This window comes from Neovison vison, chromosome 5 (genome assembly GCF_020171115.1).
Source record: "Neovison vison isolate M4711 chromosome 5, ASM_NN_V1, whole genome shotgun sequence".
NCBI classification, from domain to species: Eukaryota; Metazoa; Chordata; class Mammalia; order Carnivora; family Mustelidae; genus Neogale; species Neogale vison.
The window spans coordinates 97,143,806-97,164,411 of record NC_058095.1 but is presented as its reverse complement, the minus strand read 5'-3'; the positions used below and the strand labels follow the sequence as shown (position 1 = coordinate 97,164,411).

The following is a 20,606-nucleotide window of genomic DNA, read 5'->3' as shown; positions in this document are numbered from 1 at the left end:
GGGTTGCTTATTGTATTTGACACTAATGAATGTGTAGTCAGTGGGTAAATTGGAGATGGCTGAAAATGAGGGGGATCATCAAATATTTTTAAATAAATGAATGACATGAGAAAAAGTTGAGAAATAGAACTGATTTTAATTGAAGCATTTGAAGTGGTAGTGAAACCAATTAAGAGGCTATTGCCTGACTTTAGGTAAAAGTTGAGAAAGCACCAAAGTAGGACCAAAGAAGAGGCAAGACTTCAAAAATGTCAAGGAAGTATAATTGACAGGATTTGGTGATCAAATGAACACAGATCTTTTTAAAAAGTGTCAAGATGACTCCGTTTTCCAGTGTGGGTGGCCTACTTGGTGATGCTCTTAATCAAGATAAGACATGAAGTAGCAGAAGCAGGTTTTGAAGAGAATATAATGAGATCAGTTTTGAAAGTTGAGTTTAAAGGGCCAGCAGCGCCCCACAAAAAGGGGTGAGGTTAGTGAGTATTTAGAAATATAACTATGGGGCTCAAGTGAAGTGTCTGCACTAGAGACAGAGGATTGGGCATCATCAGAGTCTAATTTATTTTAAGATGGGATAAGATATTTCAGTATACTTATACAGAGTAAAAAGCAAAAACTACAGTCTAATTTCTAAAAAATATTAGTAGTTAAGGGCAAGCACTACTTGGTGACAGGAAGGAGACAGTGTTTCAAGAGATGAGAGAATTCATGATCTTGAATGCCAAAGAGAAGAGTTTCAAGGAATAGAGAGTGGTAATTAGTGTCCATTGCTACAGATAGGTCTTTGCTAAAAAAAAGGTTATGGGGCGCCTGGGTGGCTCAGTGGGTTAAGCCACTGCCTTCGGCTCAGGTCATGATCTCAGGGTCCTGGGATCGAGTCCCGCATTGGGCTCTCTGCTCAGCGGGGAGCCTGCTTCCTCCTCTCTCTCTGCCTGCCTCTCTGCCTACTTGTGATCTCTCTCTGTCTAATAAATAAATAAAATCTTAAAAAAAAAAAAAGGTTATGGAATTTGATGAACAAAAAGCCATTGGCCAGTTTTGACCATGTCCATCAGCAAAAGAGTATGCAAAACCAGTTGCGTATCTTCATACCATGGAAAACTGCTCAGCGATTATAAGGAATGATTACTGCAATACTCAGTAAAATGGATCAATTTCAAAAACATTGTGTTGACTGAAAAAAAGCCAGACACACAAAAGTACATACCATGTGATTCCATTTTTATGATAACCAAGAACTAGCAAAATCAATCTATGGGCGACAGAAATCAGAAAGAGGGGGTGATGAGAGGGATGTGGTAGTGAGGAGAACTGATGGTAAAGGAGCACAAGAGAACTTTCTAATGGGAAAAAAATGTTCTTTACTTTGTTTGAAAGTAGTTAAAATTGTCAAAACTCATTGAGCTGAAAATTTAAAGCCGATGCAAGAAAAAGTCAAAGACGGGAGACTGAACATCTGACTTTTCTTGCTTTCTAAATTTTCACTGATGTAGAGAGACATAACTTCACGAAAGCAAGGAGAGAGACACCACCGCTACAAAATTTTCAAAGCAGAGAGACAGAAATAATGTAGTAGGGAACTTGGCAAGCCCAAGAAATGAAAGCTAAGTGGTCATTGAAGTAAGTCATAAACTATCTCAGTCTCTACCACAGTAATCCTAAAAAGCTCCAAATGGGGAATGATGTTTAAGGTAGGTTAAAAAGAAAATGGTTGTTTGAAATTCTGTTTTAAAGTAGCTAGAACCCTCAATTTACTCCCCCAATTTATATCCAGGAGACTTCTTTCCCACCATCAGCACAAGACAAGAAGATTATTCTCTGGAGAGATTAAAACAGAAGTTCCCTATGTTGGGAGACACCAGGCATAGTTGAAGGAGGGGACACTCAACTTGGTATTTACGTTCCTAATATTGAGGTTCTTGGCCTCTTTTGTAATTCAGCTCCAGAATATTAGAAAACATACTCCAGGAGAATCTGAGAATTCGAGTGCTGAGAAATCTGATCAGTCCATGATAATAAAATAAAATAAAATTATAATAAGGGCAGCAAACCCCAACTAGAACAGGTCAGACGGCTCTGAGAAAGACATTACAAAAAAATTAGATTAATAGATATTAATAGATTAATGCACTTAGGGAGCTAGAGATAGCTGAGGAAGTATTTGAGGGTCTTTTTTGTTTGTTTTGTTTTTTTATTTATTTATTTGACAGAGAGAGAGAGAGAGATCACAAGTAGGTAGAGAGGCAGGCAGAGAGAGAGAGGGGAAGCAGGCTCCCTGCTGAGCAGAGAGCCCGATGCGGGGCTCGATCCCAAGACCCTGAGATCATGACCTGAGCCGAAGGCAGAGGCTTAACCCACTGAGCCACCCAGGTGCCCCAAGTATTTGAGTTTTAATTTAGGAAAAAATACATTGAAAATTAAGGAAACAAACTGGATGCATATTAACTCCTGGGATAATGAAAAGTTGAGAATGGAAGACAAAGTCATCAGATTATGATATACGTGTGAACAACATTTACATGGTCAATAGTAAATGTAATAAACACTGAATATTGATTTATCAAAAAGTTATGAAATTATGACATAACTATAATAATAGATAAAGGGTATGAATGTCTGTGGGGAAGGTGAGGGATGGGAATAGGTAGTAAAAAACAAATCTTCACTGTTCATAGAACAAAGTCTAAAAATAATTATTTGACCTGAAAAACTAAGAAGTAGCAGCATGGGACACCTGGGTGGCTCATTCTGTTAAGTGTCTGCCTTCGACTCGGGTCATGATCCCAGGCTCCTGAGATTGAGTCCCACATCAGGCTACCTGCTCAGTGGGGAGCCAGCTTCTCCCTCTCCTTCTGCCTGCCTCTCCCCTGCTTGTGCGCTCGCTCGCTCTCTCGCTCTCTCTCTGGCAAATAAACAAATAAGATCTTTTAAAAATAAAAAAGAAGTAACAGCATTAACACCAACAAAAGAAATAAGTGAAAGAGTTGCCTCCAAAGAGGGGGTAAATGGAAAAGGACAGGAGGGTATTATTTGACTCTTTAAACCTTATGCATTCAATCTGTATGATGTTTAAAAAGTAATGAGATAAAACAAAACAGTCAAGGCGTTTACAAATAGCATTTCATGAAATTGGATTATAATGGATTGAAGAGTGAATAAATGAAAATTGAGATGGTTCTCAGCAAACTGAGTAGGATAAGGAGGGGAATACTGAGGTTGGTAGTGTGGTTGCTTGAAGAAAAACTTAGGGTTAAGGGAGAATTAATAGTGTGATCTTGGTTATTTAGGTAGCTAACTATTGATTAGTCAATTTCTTCAAGACAGGGATCCTCTTAAAGAGAAGAAAGCAGTTGAGAGAAGCTGCTGAGGAGGGAATGAATGAGGTATCATGGTCCCAGATGAAGTGGTAGATGTTGAAATCAATAACAAGGTTAAATAAAGGGTTAGTTTTGAAAAAGAAGAGAAACATCCTGTTTGTGTGTGTGATGAAAGAAAGGATTAATACAAGAATCCACGTCCAGGGGCTTATACTCAGCTGTACTTTCTCATCGGCAGCAGCGGCTAAGTCCTCTGTGTGGGACTGGGATATTTTTCACAATCTGAAATTGGGAGCCAACCAGAGGGAAAAAAATGAAAGAAATGCTGGGTAGCAATTTTCGGAGCCCAGCTGAGGCTGAAAATCAAAATGTATTTATTCGTCAGCACGGGCTGCCATAACAAAATACCACAGGCTGGGTGTCTTAAACAACAGACATTTATTTCCTCACAGTCTGGAGGCTGGAAAGTCCAAGATCAAGGTGCCAGCAGGGCTTAGTTCCTGGTAAGCACTCTCTTTCTGACTAGCAGACAGCCACCTTCTCCCTGTAGTTCTCACATGGCAGATTGAGAGAGAGCAAGCCCCCTAGGATCCCCCCTGATAAGGAACCAATTCTGTTGGATCAGGGCTCTTTCCTGTGACCTCATTTAACCTCAATTATTTCTTAACTCCACATACAGTCACATGGGGTTAGGGTTGCAACATATGAATTTTGGTGGGGACCCAATTTAGTCTATAGCCCTATAATTCAGCACCGAGTTATTTTTCCATTTATACCCACCGGCCCAAGAGCAGGGGGGAAGACAGATGGTTGAGTTGATACGAATTTGGGGACTTAGCATGGTCGAGGCGGCAAATGAATGGAGGGGCTGATGAGAACAGAGCTAAAAGGACTGTTCATAGGTTCCAACAATGGTGGAAAGGGAAGCCAGGAAAAGGCTGGGTTTAGATTAGGGACTGGGCAGGGACTGGTAGGCTCCACGGCAGAGTCTTCTCAAGTCCGGGGGCTGGAGCACCAATGGGAGCACTTCTGTAGCACATCTGGATGCGTGCAGTACTTTCTTGGGACATAACTTCTTATTTCTGCACTTTTGACTTTGTTGGCAATAAATGAAAATTATCTGAAAAGAAATTTTAGGTTTATTTGTAGTAGCAACCATGACCTTTTTCTTTCTTTTTAGACGACTAAATACATTGAACAAGTGTGCCTCAATGAAACTTGATGTGAACTTCCAAAAGAAAAAGGTAGGTGTCTCTACCTTGCTATGATCATGGCTGTATTAACAAAAGAAGCTCACGGTCATAGATTAAGGGCATTGTAAACCCAAGCGAAATTCTGAAATGCCTGACGATCTGTTTGTTCTCCAAATATCTCTTCTTATCATAACCATCATATATAAGTCCATTGGAAACTGGGGCCAGGATCCAATCATTTCACCATTTGTTTTGTTGTGTTTTGTTTGTTTGTTTTGCTGTTGTTTTGATCAGAGGGTTTGCATAAAGATATGACATGTCGTCTTTTTGGTCGTATTTTAGATGTTTCTTTAGTTGTAAATATCCACTCCATATTGGAATCAAATACTCCACAGTGATTCATAGATTAAGAGAATGCAGAGAAGAACCCCTGTCCATGCCAAATGTCTTCCATTTCGTCCTTTTCAATGGCATTTCATTTCCACGTATGCTTGAAGATGCGCTCATCCTTGGGCAGGATCATTTCATAATGGTTGAGGGGATGTCAGGGAATGTGGTGACAAGGTCCTGAAGCTGCCTCCTCCTCACCCTTCCTCCTCCTGTGCGCTTTTCTCTGGTCACAAGGAAAGGCGTTCTGCTTAACGAGTCACTATGCTCCTCCTTGTTCTAGGACTCACATGTGCTATTCTGTCTGTATGAATGAGCCTGGAGATTTCAGTTCTAAAATAGAGCTGGACTTGATTGAGCTCTTACTGTTTTCTAGGAGCTACGTTACGTACGTACCATGCAGGATCTCATTTAACCCACCGAGGTAGGGATCCTATGTTTCCTGGGGGAAGAAAAGTAAAACTTGACCAGGTTGTCATTTGTTCACGATCTTTCAGCGAGTGGCAAAGCTGGGTTTCAGACTCAGGCATGCCTCACTCCAAAACCCACACTCCTCATGGCCACCACCGTGCCGAAGGACCTCGCTCTCTCACTGAACTGATCCTTTTGGGAAATCAGAATTAAGATCATTCCTACTTTTTTTCATTTCACGTCTCCAGTTTGTAAGAAGTCAAGCCTCAGTGTATTTTGAGGAAGCAGAGAAAACATCTTTGAGTTAAAACAAAGTGCTCTCTTTATCCTGGTCTACACAGTGAAATCATTAAATCCAATGGATTTTTAGTCACTCCGGAGTAACCTAATCTTTAAAAATAACATTAACTTGAATTTCTGTTCTAAAATAGCGCTCAAAGGGGGGAAAAAAAAGAAAGCGAATGAATTTTGGTTGACCTCACCTTAGAAATAATTTAGGGTTTGAGTTAGAAACCAAAGGATTTAAGCTAATGAGGTAAAAGAGCAAAAAACAATATCCAAAGGAATATTAAAATATGAGCAATTTGTCTAGGCTGAATACAAATTAAAAATGTGGGAATAAATGTCCCAATAGCTGCGTGGCTGAATAGACCCCTTGAGAAGCAGACATAACTATTGGAAGCAGGAGGGTCAGATGTTGTTTTGGTTGTAACACATGGTTCTTATTAAAACCGACACAGCCACTCCTGTGCGTCTAAAGCGTGGCTGGTCTATATGGCTTCCTATCCAGATCTGTAGCTACACTGTATTACGGAAGACAAAAATTAATGACATGATTTGTCTTCAGCCAAGTGGAATGATGGGACTCTCACCCAATCACCAGTTTTTCAGAAGCTGTGAGATGTGAAATGGGCCCAGATGCCATTGGCTGGGCTCTTTATGTGCTACCTTCACAAAAGCTCCTCTGTAAATTGGTCACTCCAGTCTTTCTGACATTCCTAATTTCTTCCTGATGTTGGATGTAGTGGCGCACGCCCAGACAGCCCTGGCTTAGCTAGAGGCCTCACAAATTCATGTACCCGAATAAAATACTGCTTTTCATGTTGTAAATTGAGAAGACATGGCCTGAATTTTCAAATAAATAATTTCAACATGTGGTCTCCACCGCCTTATGGATCTCAGTAATGACCCACATCGGGGGCTGTGGTCGAAGAAATTATGCAGGAGACCCTGTGTGGAGGCATGCGTTCCTGTCATCTGCCCCTTTCACAAATCATAGGCTCATCCTTTATTTTACTGCAAAAAAAAAAACAAAAAACAAACAAACAAACAAAAAAAAAACCCACGAAAAATAAATACAAGCTAGGAATAGGCCAAGTGATTCAAATATAGAAAGTGAAACTTGAGGAAAGCAGCCTGTGACGCTGCAATCTTTCTGGAATTAGTGTCTTTGGAAGAAAAAGAAAAAGAAAAGACCAGTAGTAGCATTTCCTCTAGGTACGTCCCCGTTTTAGGCAATCCAACAAATAAAAATATAATCCTCAGCTCTCATCTGCAGAGGCCCAGACATGTGTAATTCTACAGAAGGTCATCCCCAAATCGCCCAACTTTCCAGAGTCACAGTCCTTCTTTCTCCCTTTCTCTGCAAGGGCTGTGTGTGGTGGCTTCACTGTGTGGTGAGCAGCAAACACTCGCACGGAGCGTATGTCAGCCCTGTTCCTCAACATGGGCTCCATGTCACAGACGCAGGGGCCAAAGTGACAGACTCACTCAGTCAGGCAGAAATAGGCAGGGTGTGACCCCAGATATTCGGGCACCAAATTGCCCCTCCTTGCCTTTCAAGGAATTCAGAACTGTGCTGGAGTCTGAGTGAGCTCCTGAAGCTTGGCCTGAGACAGAGTTTCCCCAGCCGTACATACGGTTATATGTTTCTCTTGTTTTTAGAAGAGAGATGTTTCTTGCCATCTGTATAAAAGGCTACGATTTATTTAATGTCTTCGTGGAAAACTATCTCTGGATCTCTCACAGTGAATCTCATTGCTTTGCTTTGCATTTCCTTCTTGTTTGATTTTTTTTTTTTTTTTAAATTCTGAAGAGTTTGGTGGGTTCACCCAAGAGAGAAAAAAACAAGCCCACAAATAGAGAAGGATGGTGAAGCCTCCTAGTTAGGCACGTACTTTTCTTGTGGATCAAATGCTATTTATAAAGCCCCAAGAAAAATGAAGTCACTCTAGCCTCCCCCGCTCAAGATAGTACCATAAGATTTTTTCCTTGCACAAGAGAAAAGCGTTTCTTCAGAGATTCAAGGTAACCTTCCCTGTCTCTGGGAGAGTCAGGTAGAGAAGATCATTCTCAATCTTGTCCACACACCTCACTGGAAAACTTACTAAAACCCAGCCAAAAAGCATTCCAGCAACTGGCACCCCACCAACAGCTCTGCAAGCAGTACATTCCAGCTTCTGAACAGGTGGACTCAGCCACTCAGCTCCAGTTAATTCTAGTGGAAGATATATTCTAAACTTCTATGTAACTATGCATTCGCTACCTCTTGCAGCTGTGGACTTGGGTGGAGTCCTGTTTCTGGTGTCAAGATATGGCCAAATTCCACCAGGAAAAAAAAAATTCTTTTGCCGTGTCTAGTTGGCATTTGTCTCTGAGGAATCTATAATTTCACTAAGAATGTTCTCATTTTTTAGAAAAAAATAAATATCGGCGCTTCCTCTAAATTGAAAACTCCAAAACTCCAAAGCACAGGCAGAACTATTTGTTTTCTGAAAAGTGTTTCCTCTCCATTATTAACCACACAATTCATCCTTGCTTCATGATGACTGTAACCTCCCCCAGTTACGGTGACTGTTTATGTGGTATGACTTCTCTTCAAAGTCAGTCAGAGGCCGAAGAGTCCAATGAGAGTATCTGTTAAATGAGGAAGGAGAAGGACACGAACACACATAAGACTCTTCTCGAAGATTTCCCAAGAGAGAAAGAGGGACTTCAAAAGATTCTGGTTAAAGTTATAGTTTGAATAAAGCTCTCTGAAATCACGACGAAAGGTGGAAAGCGACACAGAAACCATGACTAATTGCCGCCTTGCAGCCGGCCTCTCCTGGCCTGGGCCCCCCTCAGCGTTTCAGAGGAGCTGCAGCTGTTGCCCAGGGGCCTGGTCTCTGTTCCACTTCACCCACTCCCCACCTGTCACACAGGCCCCCATCTCTCCCACCAGATTAGAACCCACTCTACAGCTCCAAACAGCAGGGTCAAATCAGAGAAAAATGACATTTTGTTCCAGCATTCACTTAGCTGGAAAGTATTACAGTTTTGAATTGAAGAAAATTGCATGGAAGTATCCTAGAACAGGAGGATCTATGAGTTGGAAGGGATGTTCTGTCATCTCTTCCAGCCTCTCGTCCACTACAGAAGTTACTTCTGAGGGCATCGCTCATAGGTCACTCAGCCTCTGCTTGTAAACTTCCAGACATGATGAGCTCACTGCATTGCAAGGCAGTTGATTTTCTTTCTAATTATTAGAAGTCTTCCGGATAATAAGCTATTTGATGTAAACTTTAGTCAATTGGGTTCTAGCTCTCTCCTCTAAAGAAGTACCGAAATAGAGATTTCGCTTTTCATACGGCAACCCTTCAGCTCTATCCTCTAGATTGGGGGTTGGCAAACCACTGTTCCTGTTTTTGTAAAGAAAGTGAAAGCTGTATTAGAACAAAGCCCACTCATTCTCCTGGCTATAACAGCAGAGTTGAGTAGGTGTGGCAGAAACTTCATGCCCCAGAAGCCTAATATCTGTAACCCTTTACAGACAGTTTTCTGACTTCTGCTCAATCTAGAACAAAATTTCTCAAACTGTCTACAGTGAGTGACTTGGGGTTCTGTTTGTTTTAGTTTTAATTTCCAGTCTGCCACTTACGAGTTTTGTAAAATTCAGTACAAATGAATTATTAGAAATATGAAATGAAAAAAAGTTACAGAAAATATAAACCTCACTGTTGTATTATTAGACTCAACAAACACAAAAGTTGCATTCTGATGAATATAATCAAGCCAAATATAATGGGAAATAGAAAAGAGTTACAAAAACTGCTCACAATTTTATTGAAAGTGTATGTATAGGCAATTGATAAGAATCGTGATTACACTCATAACCTTTTTGTTGTTCAGCTGTTGTAACCAAACAAAAAGTTTACTTTGAAATAGCAGTTTCCCATATTAAATGCCTATTCACACCCTTTGATCAAATGCTAAGACTATGAGTATTCATGACAGCGAGTTTCCTGTTAGTTACCTAATTTAGGCTGCATTGCCAACAACACTATATTCATGGGGAAGAACGTGTTTTCTAAATTTTGTTTGTTTGTTTTAATCCTAGTCCTCATAAAGAAACCAGTTTTACAGAGCATACTGACTACAATTGGAGAAGGGGTTTTAAAATAATTTTTAAAAGCTTAAAGTGTTCCTTTTTATCTTCTATTCAAGATGAACTAAGTGAAGCTGTATTTTCAATAAGGTCTGTACTGACCTCTTTGAAGATTGCTCAGTCTGGGAACTGGCAGCCCCTTGACCACACTTTGAATAGCACTGGTCTAGAATTTCTCATTTCTAAACCAAACTCTTAGTTCTCTCAATCATCGTTCAGGGGAATTATGGTTCCTAGGTCCTTGGCTATCCTGATGACTGTTCCCCAGAAATACAGCCCTTTCCATGTGCCTCTTAGAATGTTTCCGATGGCCGTGACCAGGGCACAACACAGTGGGGCTCCAACCTGAAGTCTTGAGATCCACGCTCTGGTCAGATATCCTAAAGTTAGTGTCTCGGTTTGTTAACCAGATTACGTGGTGAATTTGCATTACGCTGAAATCTCCAACTCTCAAAGCTATTAATAGGAACTGCTATTACATTAAATCTATTCCATCCTGCACGCACTATAGTTAATTTTTGAAGTTAGGGTCTTTATATTTTACTTCACGACATTTCATCTTATTATCAGGCCATCCTTCAATTCTGTTAAGATCTGGGCACCTGGGTGGCTCAGTGGGTTAAGCCACTGCCTTTAGCTCAGGTCATGATCCCAGGGTCCTGGGATCGAGTCCCACATCGGGCTCTCTGCTCAGCAGGGAGCCTGCTTCCTCCTCTCTCTCTTTGCCTGCCTCTCTGCCTACATGTAATCTCTCTCTGTCAAATAAATAAATAAAATCTTAAAAAAAAAAATTTTTTTTTTCAATTCTGTTAAGATCTTTATACATCTCGGTATCACCAGTCTCTAAAAACAGTAATTAGCTTTATATCGCCCTTTAAGACTTATGTGGCATTTTCACATTTAATCTCTTTTGGGTATGTGGACAGATCACGCTAGATGTGTATTATTAACATTCCCATTTACAGCTGAGGAAATTGACTCTCAAAAAGGGTACCTTGTTCAAGATCACTTAGCGAATTACCTTGTGCCGTATTCATACTTTAAAAATGTGAATTTTCCTGGCTTATTCAAATTATTCTTAAAATGGACATAACTTTGAGGCATCCTTCAGAGATCTCTCCCTTAGTTGCATTCAGCCTTTTGATCACACTCTTGGTGTGAGCTACTCTACCAGTCACTAGCAAAACTCGCATGGCATCAAACACAATTAGCCATCTTGGCCACAACAATATCATGAGAACCTCCTGTCAGTTCTTTTGATAGAATCCAGACGTGTCTGGATTTCCATGGTCTACTAAGCCATTGAGATGGGATTAAAGTTTGTTTGGTGTGTCTTTTTCTCATAAATACATCTATCTGACTCCTAGAAATTTCCACTTTGCATTTCTAAGTAATCTTACTGTTTTTAGCCTCAAAACAATTATCAAACAGGTGAAATCTCAACATCTCTTAATCTGTACACTTCTGCAATTATTACTGGAGAGTCTGCTCTAGGCATGATAGTCTGCTGGGCCCTGATTTTTTTTTTAATGACTCAATCTAGGGCAGTGTGATTTTCATATGGTGGAACTTGACCCATTGGTGGGTTGTGAAATCAGTTGACTGGGTAAGGAACCATGTTTTTTAAAAATGAAACAGACCGAACTAGATTATAAAATATCAGTATAAACAAGGATAATTATTATAGCATTAGTTTGTTTATTGTAATATATGTGTGCCTTATGCTGCGATGGAAAAATTTTTATTGTATGTATTTTTATTGTACATACAATAAAATATTTTACATACAATAAAAAATATTTTATTGTATGTACTATCAATACCTTGAAAGATTCTGCACTGGTGGAAAGAACAGAATCATGTCACAACCCTTGGGACATACTATTATAATTATATGCACAAGGTGCAAAAGGAAAATGGGTGTTTTTTCTTTTTTCTTTGTTTTGTTTTTGTTTTTGTTTTGCTTTGGTTTTCATTTGTTTGTTTTGGTTCAAAAGACCTAAATACTGCAAAATTCCCCTGAACCATTGGCCTTTTTTCCAGGAGTTTACCTCTGTTTCACATGACTTGGTTGGATTGTAAATACCTTCCTGTTGCTCAGAGCTAGCATAATAAGCTCTTACAGTCTAGCAGTCAGGGGCAGACTTTCCAGTCCCAGTCCACAGTGCCAGCTTGGCATCTTTTCTTGACCAAAATAAAGGAATCCTTATCCAACTAGTATGTGGTTTGTTAGCACCAGTAACTAAGTTTGGGCTAGTTTGAGAGAGAACTCGCTGGAGCCCACACCAAATAGCATAGTTTCTATTTAAAATATCTACTTTTTCTTTAGAAGTTATCCTTTCCTGGCCTCCTCAAAAAGTATTTGCTGAAAGGGCTCTTTCAGAATGATCACTTAATATCAACTTCTTATCACTAGCTTCCTGAAATGTGATATGAAAATCCAGTGGGCTCAAGCTTCAACCTATTATGGTGCCTAATACATAAATAGCCCTCAAATATCAAGTCTTGTGTCAGTCACAGGAAAAGGGAAATCAAAAATGCTACGGAAGGGCGCCTGGGTGGCTCAGTGGGTTAAGCCGCTGCCTTCAGCTCAGGTCATGATCTCAGAGTCCTGGGATCGAGTCCCGCATTGGGCTCTCTGCTCAGCAGGGAGCCTGCTTCCTCATCTCTCTCTCTCTCTCTCTGCCTGCCTCTCTGCCTACTTGTGATCTCTCTCTGTCAAATAAATAAAATCTTTAAAAAAAAAATGCTACAGAAAAAGTATAACTTTGATTCATCATCCTAGAATCTTTCCTTTTTTCCATTTGTACATCTTTTTAAACTTTTTTGCCAAAGCTTCATATAACCTTTTTTTTAACTCAAAGCTAATTTCCCAATGTGATCCCAAAGCTGTGGAACTCTCCATTAGTACCTTAGTTTGTTTGTTTTTTTGTTTGTTTTACTTTCTTCCACCTTCCATCATACATGAATGTTCGAATTTGTCACTTAGTACAACTCATATGAATCTAAATTTTCAAGAAATAAGCGAGAATGGGGAGATGCCAGTATTTATTGGTGGAGCATCTGTTTACTTTTCTTCCAGACTAGAATATATTAAAAAATTAAGGGGAGTTAAAATGGGCATTAGATACGTAAAAAGATAGGTAAGCAGTCCTCTTATTTTTTTTTTAGACTTTATTTATTCATTTGGCAGGCAGAGATCACAAGTAGGCAGAAAGGCAGGCAGAGAGAGAGAGAGAGAGAGAGAGAAGGAAGCAGGCTCCCTGCCGAGCAGAGAGCCCCGATGTGGGGCTCGATCCCAGGACCCTGGGATATGACCTGAGCTGAAGGCAGAGGCTTTAACCCACTGAGCCACCCAGGCGCCCCAGCAGTCCTCTTAGATAGGCAACAAATAGATAAGCATTTGAGCCAACCCTGGAAAATAACAAATACTCCTCAATGAAGCCTGACTAAATGCATTATTTCATTTAACTCCCTCAGCAAACCTATGAGGCAGGGCCTGTTTTTAGTCCCATTTCATGAGTGATAGAAACTTACTTTGGAAAAAGTAAGCAGTTTGCAAACAGTCATCTGAGCCCTTAACTGAAGTTACCAGAATTTGGAACCAGGTCTTAGAACCAGATGCCAGAGTAAAATGGAATCAACTTAATTTGGATAATAAAAAAACATGGAACAGTTACTATGTGCTTGACCTTGGGGAGGATATAAATATGACCCTGAAACACTAGCCCTTCTCTTGATGAGCTTACCTCTAATGACTGACAGTGGATGCGAGTGGTATGAGCTTAAGTTGTCATTAGAATAAATGCTACAACAAAGATCTAATCCAAATGCTATAAAGCTCGGGGGAAAAATTAGTCATTGCCTTGGAACAGTGAGGGAAGGCTTCAAACAATGCGGACCAGAGAGCAGCGTGCAGTGAACTTAGAGAGACACAACTGAAATGAGGCAAGAATAGTACATGGCAGGCAGGTTGAAAGGGCTTTGAATGCCACGCTAAAGACTTCTGTGAAGGCCAAGGGACGCTGAAGGCTTCAAAGGTGGAAAATTACACGATCGTATTTGGATCACACTGTGCAAAGCTGTTTAGATGCGGAAGACTCTGGCGACAAGGATTCTAGCCAGGCTTTTACTGTAATCGACCCAGACAGAGGTGCCAAGGGCCTACACAAAGGGAATGGGAATGAAGATATGAATGAGGGAACAGATCTGAAAGTCATTTCAGAGTTGAGTCTGGATAATATGCATGACGAGGCAGGGGAAGAAGCCGGTGAATCCATTCATCTTGGAAGGAGATTGTTATTTTTTGCCGTAGATCAAGGTTTGTCCTGGGCCACAAGGATTTGCAAAGGTAAACGAGGCCGTCTCGTTTACCACAGGGAGGCCACAAGGAGCCCAGGCTGGCATCTCACAGGGGATTCATACTCAGGCAGCACCCAGATAGGTCAAAGAAATGCATGAGGCACAGAGTGGAAGACAGGGCAGAGCCTGGGGGCTGCCACAGCCCAGAGATGCAGGCCTTGCCAAAGGCATTGAGCTTCAGAGTTGATTAAAAACAAGAAGGCTGGCCAAGCAAAGCCAGCAAGCTGGATTGGACCCTCCTCAACTAGTGATGTCTAGAATGGCTCCCAAGTTTCTATTTAGAGGAATTCAGTGAGTAATTTCGCTGTTAATTTGTACAGGGGAATACACAGTAAGAATCAGGTTTGGGAGACTAAAGTAAGGAGTGTTAGCTTTGAGATAAACTGATGCTTAGGTTCAGAAGAGGGAAGCTGGAAATAGGGTCCTAGGGCTCAGTGAAGAGGTTTCAGGAAAGAAGTAAGTGCCTTTTATGGCAGGAGTAAGTTTCTGAAAAAGAGAACTTGCAGGTGTTTTATATTTAGACATCTAGTGAGATGGTAATTACACCTCTTTGTAATCAGTCAAGGAAAACTTCTTGGAGAGGAAGGAAGGATTCAGAAACTCTATGAAAATTGAAGGGAAGAAAGCTTGGCAGGTTGAGAAGAGATCCTCCAGCCACGGGGGAGGAGGAGGAGGGCGTACGGGATGAGGGAAGATGGTGGAAGGAGGGAGGGATGGCAAGAAGACAGGCGTGGAAGGGAGGAAGGAAGGGAAGGCCAGGGGAGTACCTCGCTTCTGACCTCACCGGTTTCCCACTGCATCCGAGCTGCCTGGAGATGAGCATTTTCTCTGATGTTTTTCAGGGTGACGACTCAGATGAGGAAGATCTCTGCATCAGCAACAAATGGACTTTCCAAAGAACCAGCCGCCGGTGGTCTCGTGTGGACGACCTGCACACGCTGTACCCCGGAGGAGACCGAAATGGGTCATCGGGAGACGTGAGGATGAGAAACACCACGAGCAGTGAAAGCGTCCTCACAGACCTGAGTGAGCCCGAGGTCTGCTCCATTCACAGCGAAAGCAGCGGAGGGAGTGACAGCCGCAGCCAGCCGGGCAGCAGCCACAGCGCTGGCCGGGAGCCGTCCGACTGCCCTGGCCAGTCCTGCCCCGACAGCCCGGTCATGCTGGATGCCACGTTCCTCGGCAGCGGCCTCCCACAGTCCCCCAGAGACGTTCTGAACTACCCCCTCCACCCAAAGAATGAGAAACCCACCAGGACCAGAGCCAAGTCATTTTTGAAACGCATGGAAACTCTCAGAGGGAAGGGAGCACATGGAAGGCACAAGGGGCCGGGGCGGACCGGGGGCTTGGTGATCAGCGGGCCCGTGCTGCAGCAGGAGCCGGAGGCCTTCAAGGCCATGCAGTGTGTCCCCATTCCAAACGGAGATCTCCAGAGCTCGCCCCCCACGGCCTGCACCAAAGGGCTCCTGAGTGCCAGCAAATGGGGCGGGGAGAGCAGCCAGTCAGAAAACAGCAGCAGTGGGGTGAGCACGCCCGGCCTGAAGGAACGGAAGTGCCAGGAGGCCAACAAGCGTGGGGGCATGTACTTGGAAGACCTGGATGTGCTGGCCGGGACAGCCCTGCAGGATGCAGGCAATCAGAACCACATGCATGAGTTCCATTCCCAAGAGAACTTGGTGGTACACATCCCCAAGGATCACAAACCGGGTACGTTCCCCAAGGCGCTGTCTATCGAAAGCCTCTCACCAACAGACAGTAGCAATGGGGTTAACTGGAGGACCGGCAGCATCTCCCTGGGCAGACAGCAGGGCCCCGGGGCCAGGGAGCCTAGGCTTATGGCGTCCTGCCACAGAGCGAGCAGAGTCAGTATCTATGATAACGTCCCGGGCTCCCATTTGTACGCCAGTACAGGAGATCTTCTGGACTTGGAGAAAGATGACCTCTTCCCTCATTTAGATGACATTTTGCACCATGTCAATGGGCTGCAAGAGGTAGTGGACGACTGGTCAAAAAATGTCTTACCTGAGCTGCAAACACATGATGCATTGGTTGGGGAACCCGGCTTATGCCCCTCCCCATCTCCTAATCAGATCACCTTAGATTTCGAAGGCAACTCTGTCTCCGAGGGTCGGACGACACCCAGTGACATGGAAAGAGATGGAACATCTCTTAATGAGTCGGAGGCCACTGGGGTCCGAGAGAGGAGGGACTCTGGAGTAGGGGCCTCTCTGACCAGGCCAAACAGGTTGGTGGCATGATTTTCTGAAATGATTTTTAATCGACTTCATAGTAATTATGGTCTGTTTATCTAACACACATTTATAGCATGCTTACTAAGTGCCTGACGCTATTTGAACTGTTATCTGCCATTAGGAAGTATTTGAACGGAAGTATACCTTTGCTACAGATGTTATGATGATTGAATCCATGTTAACTCATATTCATTTCTCTGAGTCTTTGTCCTTTAATTCAATCTTAACTTTCACTCCAGAAAATGTGTGTGTGTGTGTGTGTGTGTGTGTGTGCAGAGCACTCTGCTAGTCACCATCAGGAAATCACTGGAAATAGAGGCCCGGTGCCTGCTTGCAGTTGCTTCCCATGACCTTGTTGCCATATTAATTAAAACGTCCCTACCTCAGATTTTTAAACTTTTTTTTTTTTTAATCCTGTGAGAAACTTCTGAGACCTAAGGTGTGTACTTCACAAGTTTATTTTGGCTTTAAAATGCCAATTACCAAGTACATAAAGCTATTTTACAAAGATTGATTCAGAAACACCTGCAAGAAATGGCCCCGGAAGAGTGTCACTAGTGGAAACAGTCATACTGTACATGCTGCGTTCTTGTAGAGGCCGAGATATCCCTGGGGGTTCGCTGACCTGTCATCTCTTCCGCAGTGCTCCTTCCTCTGTGCCTGCCACCTTCAGGTTCCATGTCTACAGCAGGAGAATTCGAATGCAGACGGGAAGGCAGCGCAAAAACGATCCAAATGTTCCAGAACCATTCTATATCTCGCTCTCCATCTCGAGCTCTCCCTCTGTCTTTCTCTCTCTCAACACACACGCACACATACGCTGTCTCAGCTGCTTTCAACACTTCGGGAACAAATTTAGGAATAAACACATAAAATATATTAGGCTTATTAAAACCTTTCCCGGATGTATCAGACTTGAAAGCCGTAGTGCCTGATGTTTCCTCTCTGCATTGGTGTCTTCTGTTCCATTTGCTTTGTGATTTCTCTTGGCTCGGAAGCTATGTTGATTAGCCACTTAAAAATCAGTAACATCCTGTGTTTTCCAATAACACGTACACTTGGTGACTGGCTTCTCTGACGGTCTTTCTGGTAAAGGCGACTCCGATGGAATAGTTTCCAGCTCTCGCACCAGCCCCAGGCGTCCACAGCGCCGCACATCAGCAACCAGACGGCCGGCCAGCTGAACCTGCTCCAGCGCTTCTCGCTGCTCCGCCTCACGGCCATCATGGAGAAGTACTCCATGTCCAACAAGCACGGCTGGACGTGGTGCGTAGCGCGTTCGCTCAGGAGGGGATCCTTTGTTGTAGAGCGAAGTACCCAGTTGCAAAGCTTCGGTAGTGAAATTCGGACCTCTAAAGAAGCCCCTCGTGGCCTTCGCTGCCGATGTCCCGAAAATAAGGCGGCAGTTCTGCCTCCCGGTCCACCTTCTCTGCCACAGCAGCGCAGACGGGATGCAGCCCTGCTGGGAGCCGGGCTTTATCTGTAGCTCCTGTTTAGCTTCCAGGGAAAGCAGAGGCATTAAAAAGAACTGTCCATAAAAGAATTCTGGCAGTTTGCAAAGAAACAGCTATCGCTTGTACCTTCTGGCTCAATGCAGGGCTCACCACTTAGAGCACTGATTCATTCAAAGGGCATTTAAATCTTCAAGTGCATTCCGGCCTGGACTTCAGTGGCAAATAAGAACAAAAATATGCAGTAAACCTTTGTCATAGGGAACTGACAAAAGCAGGTGTTGAAACCTAAATATGGACCTGTTTTAGATGAGCTGGGGTGGGGGTTGAAAAATATAAAATATGTCATTATTTGTCTTGTGTTATATATGATGTATAGAGAGAAATCGGCAGTGCCTTTAGAAAAACATTTTGGGAAGTTATAAATTGCATTCGAATGAATATATCCTTGTGTATTAAAATTTCCTTTAAAAAAGTGCAGCCGATTCTAGAAAAGTAAGGATATAGCCAAGAAGTGTTTCCTCTTCTCCTCCAACCCCAGTTAATTTCTTCTTCTTATAGTTGTTCCATTTGTTTTGTTTCGTCTTATTGGGGACAAGTGCTTATCTCTTGAGAGGTGTGTCCTTCACAATTAAATTGGAAAGTTGTGCCCTTGACTTGAGAACAGAGCCATAAATCCATTCCGCTAACGTGAATCATGCTGTTTTATAGTCAGAGATCTAACATAGGCAAGGGGCCCACAGAGTACTTCCATGTCATGTGATTAATTAAGAGGGAGATGTTGAATTCCCCCTGTGCGTGTTGGTTGTTCCAACAAAAGCTTGGCTTTCCTCTTGCTTGCTTTCACAGCCTCTCCCCACAGGCTGCCCCAAGAGGTTTGCATGACCTGGTTTCTGTGAATTCTAGGTCAGTTCCAAAGTTCATGAAGAGGATGAAAGTTCCTGATTACAAAGACAAGACTGTCTTTGGTGTTCCTCTCATAGTTCACGTCCAGAGAACGGGACAGCCCCTGCCTCAGAGTATTCAGCAAGCACTCAGATATCTGCGTAGCAACTGCCTCGATCAGGTATGGTTGTAAATCCCAAACACGGGCCTGGATTTATGGAACGCCGGACAAAGTCACATCTCCCCAGCATCACCTAAGGCATGCTCACTGAAAATAAAAGGCACTGTGATCTCGATAAGTCAGTATTTAATTTGCCCAGGCTACATCCGGTCAAGCTATATGAGGGTGTTTCCTCACGTGCCGCTTGAATGATGTCCTGAGGGAAAATTCATGGTTTTTTTGGTTTGTTTGGTTGGGTTTTGTTTGTTTGTTTCTCTGAGGGGAAATTCATGTTCATACTTTGTGTGTTAGTAGTGTACCCCATGCTGTCAAATTTGCATTCCCTAGAAAGTGGGAGTTAGGATTTACACTGCATTTCCTTTTTCATAATTACTCCACTGCCATCACTGATTTCATAACATTCTTCCACCCGTTTTATTGTTTTTTTGAGAAAAGAATTAGTTTTTTATATCTCCTTTTATTCCTTTTTTTAAAGATTTATTTATTTATTAGAGAGAGAGTGAGAGCACAAGCTGGAGGGGCAGAGGCAGAAGGAGAGAGAATTTCAAACAGACTCTACAGAAGGGGGGGGTCCCAATGTGGGGGTCGATCTCACGACCCTGAGATTGCAATCTGAACCAAAACGAAGGGTCTTTGGGAGATGGAGAGGAGAAGTGAGTTGGGGAAAGTCGGAGGGGGAGACAAACCATGAGAGACTGTGGACTCTGAGAAACCAACTGGGGGTTTGGGAGGGGAGGGGGGAGTAAGGGGATGGGTGAGCCTGGGGGTGGGGGATGGGTGAGCCTGGTAGTAGGTATTAAGGAGAGCATGGATTGCATGGAGCACTGGGCATGGTACATAAACAATGAATCCTGGAACACTGAAAAAATAAAATGAAGTGAGAGGGGAAAAAAGAAACAAGGGTCTGACGCTTAACTGACTGCCACCCAGGAGCTTGCTCGATTTCTTTTTCTTTCTTTCTTTCTTTCTTTCTTTCTTTCTTTCTTTCTTTCCTTCCTTCCTTCCTTCCTTTGGCACCATGACCAGGAAAACTTAAACCTGAACCAAAGATAAATTTATTTACATCTTTTTAAAATGTGCACGTGAACTGTGAAAGCAGTTTCTGCTAAGTCAACTCTGCCTTCATCTTGTACATTGAAAATCTCAAGCCAAACAAAGTACACAGATCATTTTCTGTCTCCATGACTGTTTGGGGACCAACGTAATGGTGGCCCATGACTGGACCCAGAGTGTCACCCATTCTCTAATTTACTAGGCCCAACCTTTGCTCCTCCAAATTAACAGAATGTCATTTCTTAGACATTCTGTCCCAAAATAACCCCATATTCCCACTTGATAAATTGCAGCCTTGGGTAGTAGGTGTATTTTCAGGCAACTGTTCTCCAATGGCTTTCGTGCATCAGATTCTTTAATACCATGTGAATAAGCCATGCTCACCTAAAATTACTTGCCGTTTTTACTGATTCACCCTTGGCCTTGGGCTCAGTGAACAGGAATGAGCTGAGCTACATGAACTCATGGACCCTGGCTATTGATGCTTGTATCTACTCCGATACTGAGACCACACTTAAAATCAGGATGGTCTCTTGATGAATCAGACACCACTTTTCAATGGAGTGGAATAGGAGTAACTTCTTCATTTGACGTCATCTTTGTGTGGCATCAAATGTGTACTCCCCTTTTGCCTTCCCACTCCGAATCTAGAGAATATACAGGTATACATTTTCTCCCCTTTCTTTTG

The 20,606-nt window shown here is 42.7% G+C and overlaps 1 protein-coding gene across 3 annotated transcripts in view; it reads left to right on the top strand.

Annotated features, from left to right (window-relative positions):
• The window catches only part of STARD13 (StAR related lipid transfer domain containing 13), a 182,983-nt gene that overhangs the window by 140,714 nt on the left and 21,663 nt on the right, over window positions 1-20,606 (top strand). For 2 of the 3 annotated variants that reach the window (XM_044249574.1, XM_044249577.1), the window contains exons 4-7: window positions 4,498-4,561; window positions 14,939-16,341; window positions 17,444-17,614; window positions 18,649-18,865. In XM_044249574.1, the coding sequence (XP_044105509.1) occupies window positions 4,498-4,561; window positions 14,939-16,341; window positions 17,444-17,614; window positions 18,649-18,865 (1,855 nt within the window). The remainder of the gene's footprint in view (window positions 1-4,497; window positions 4,562-14,938; window positions 16,342-17,443; window positions 17,615-18,648; window positions 18,866-20,606) is intronic. The other variant, XM_044249575.1, reaches the window with a different exon arrangement.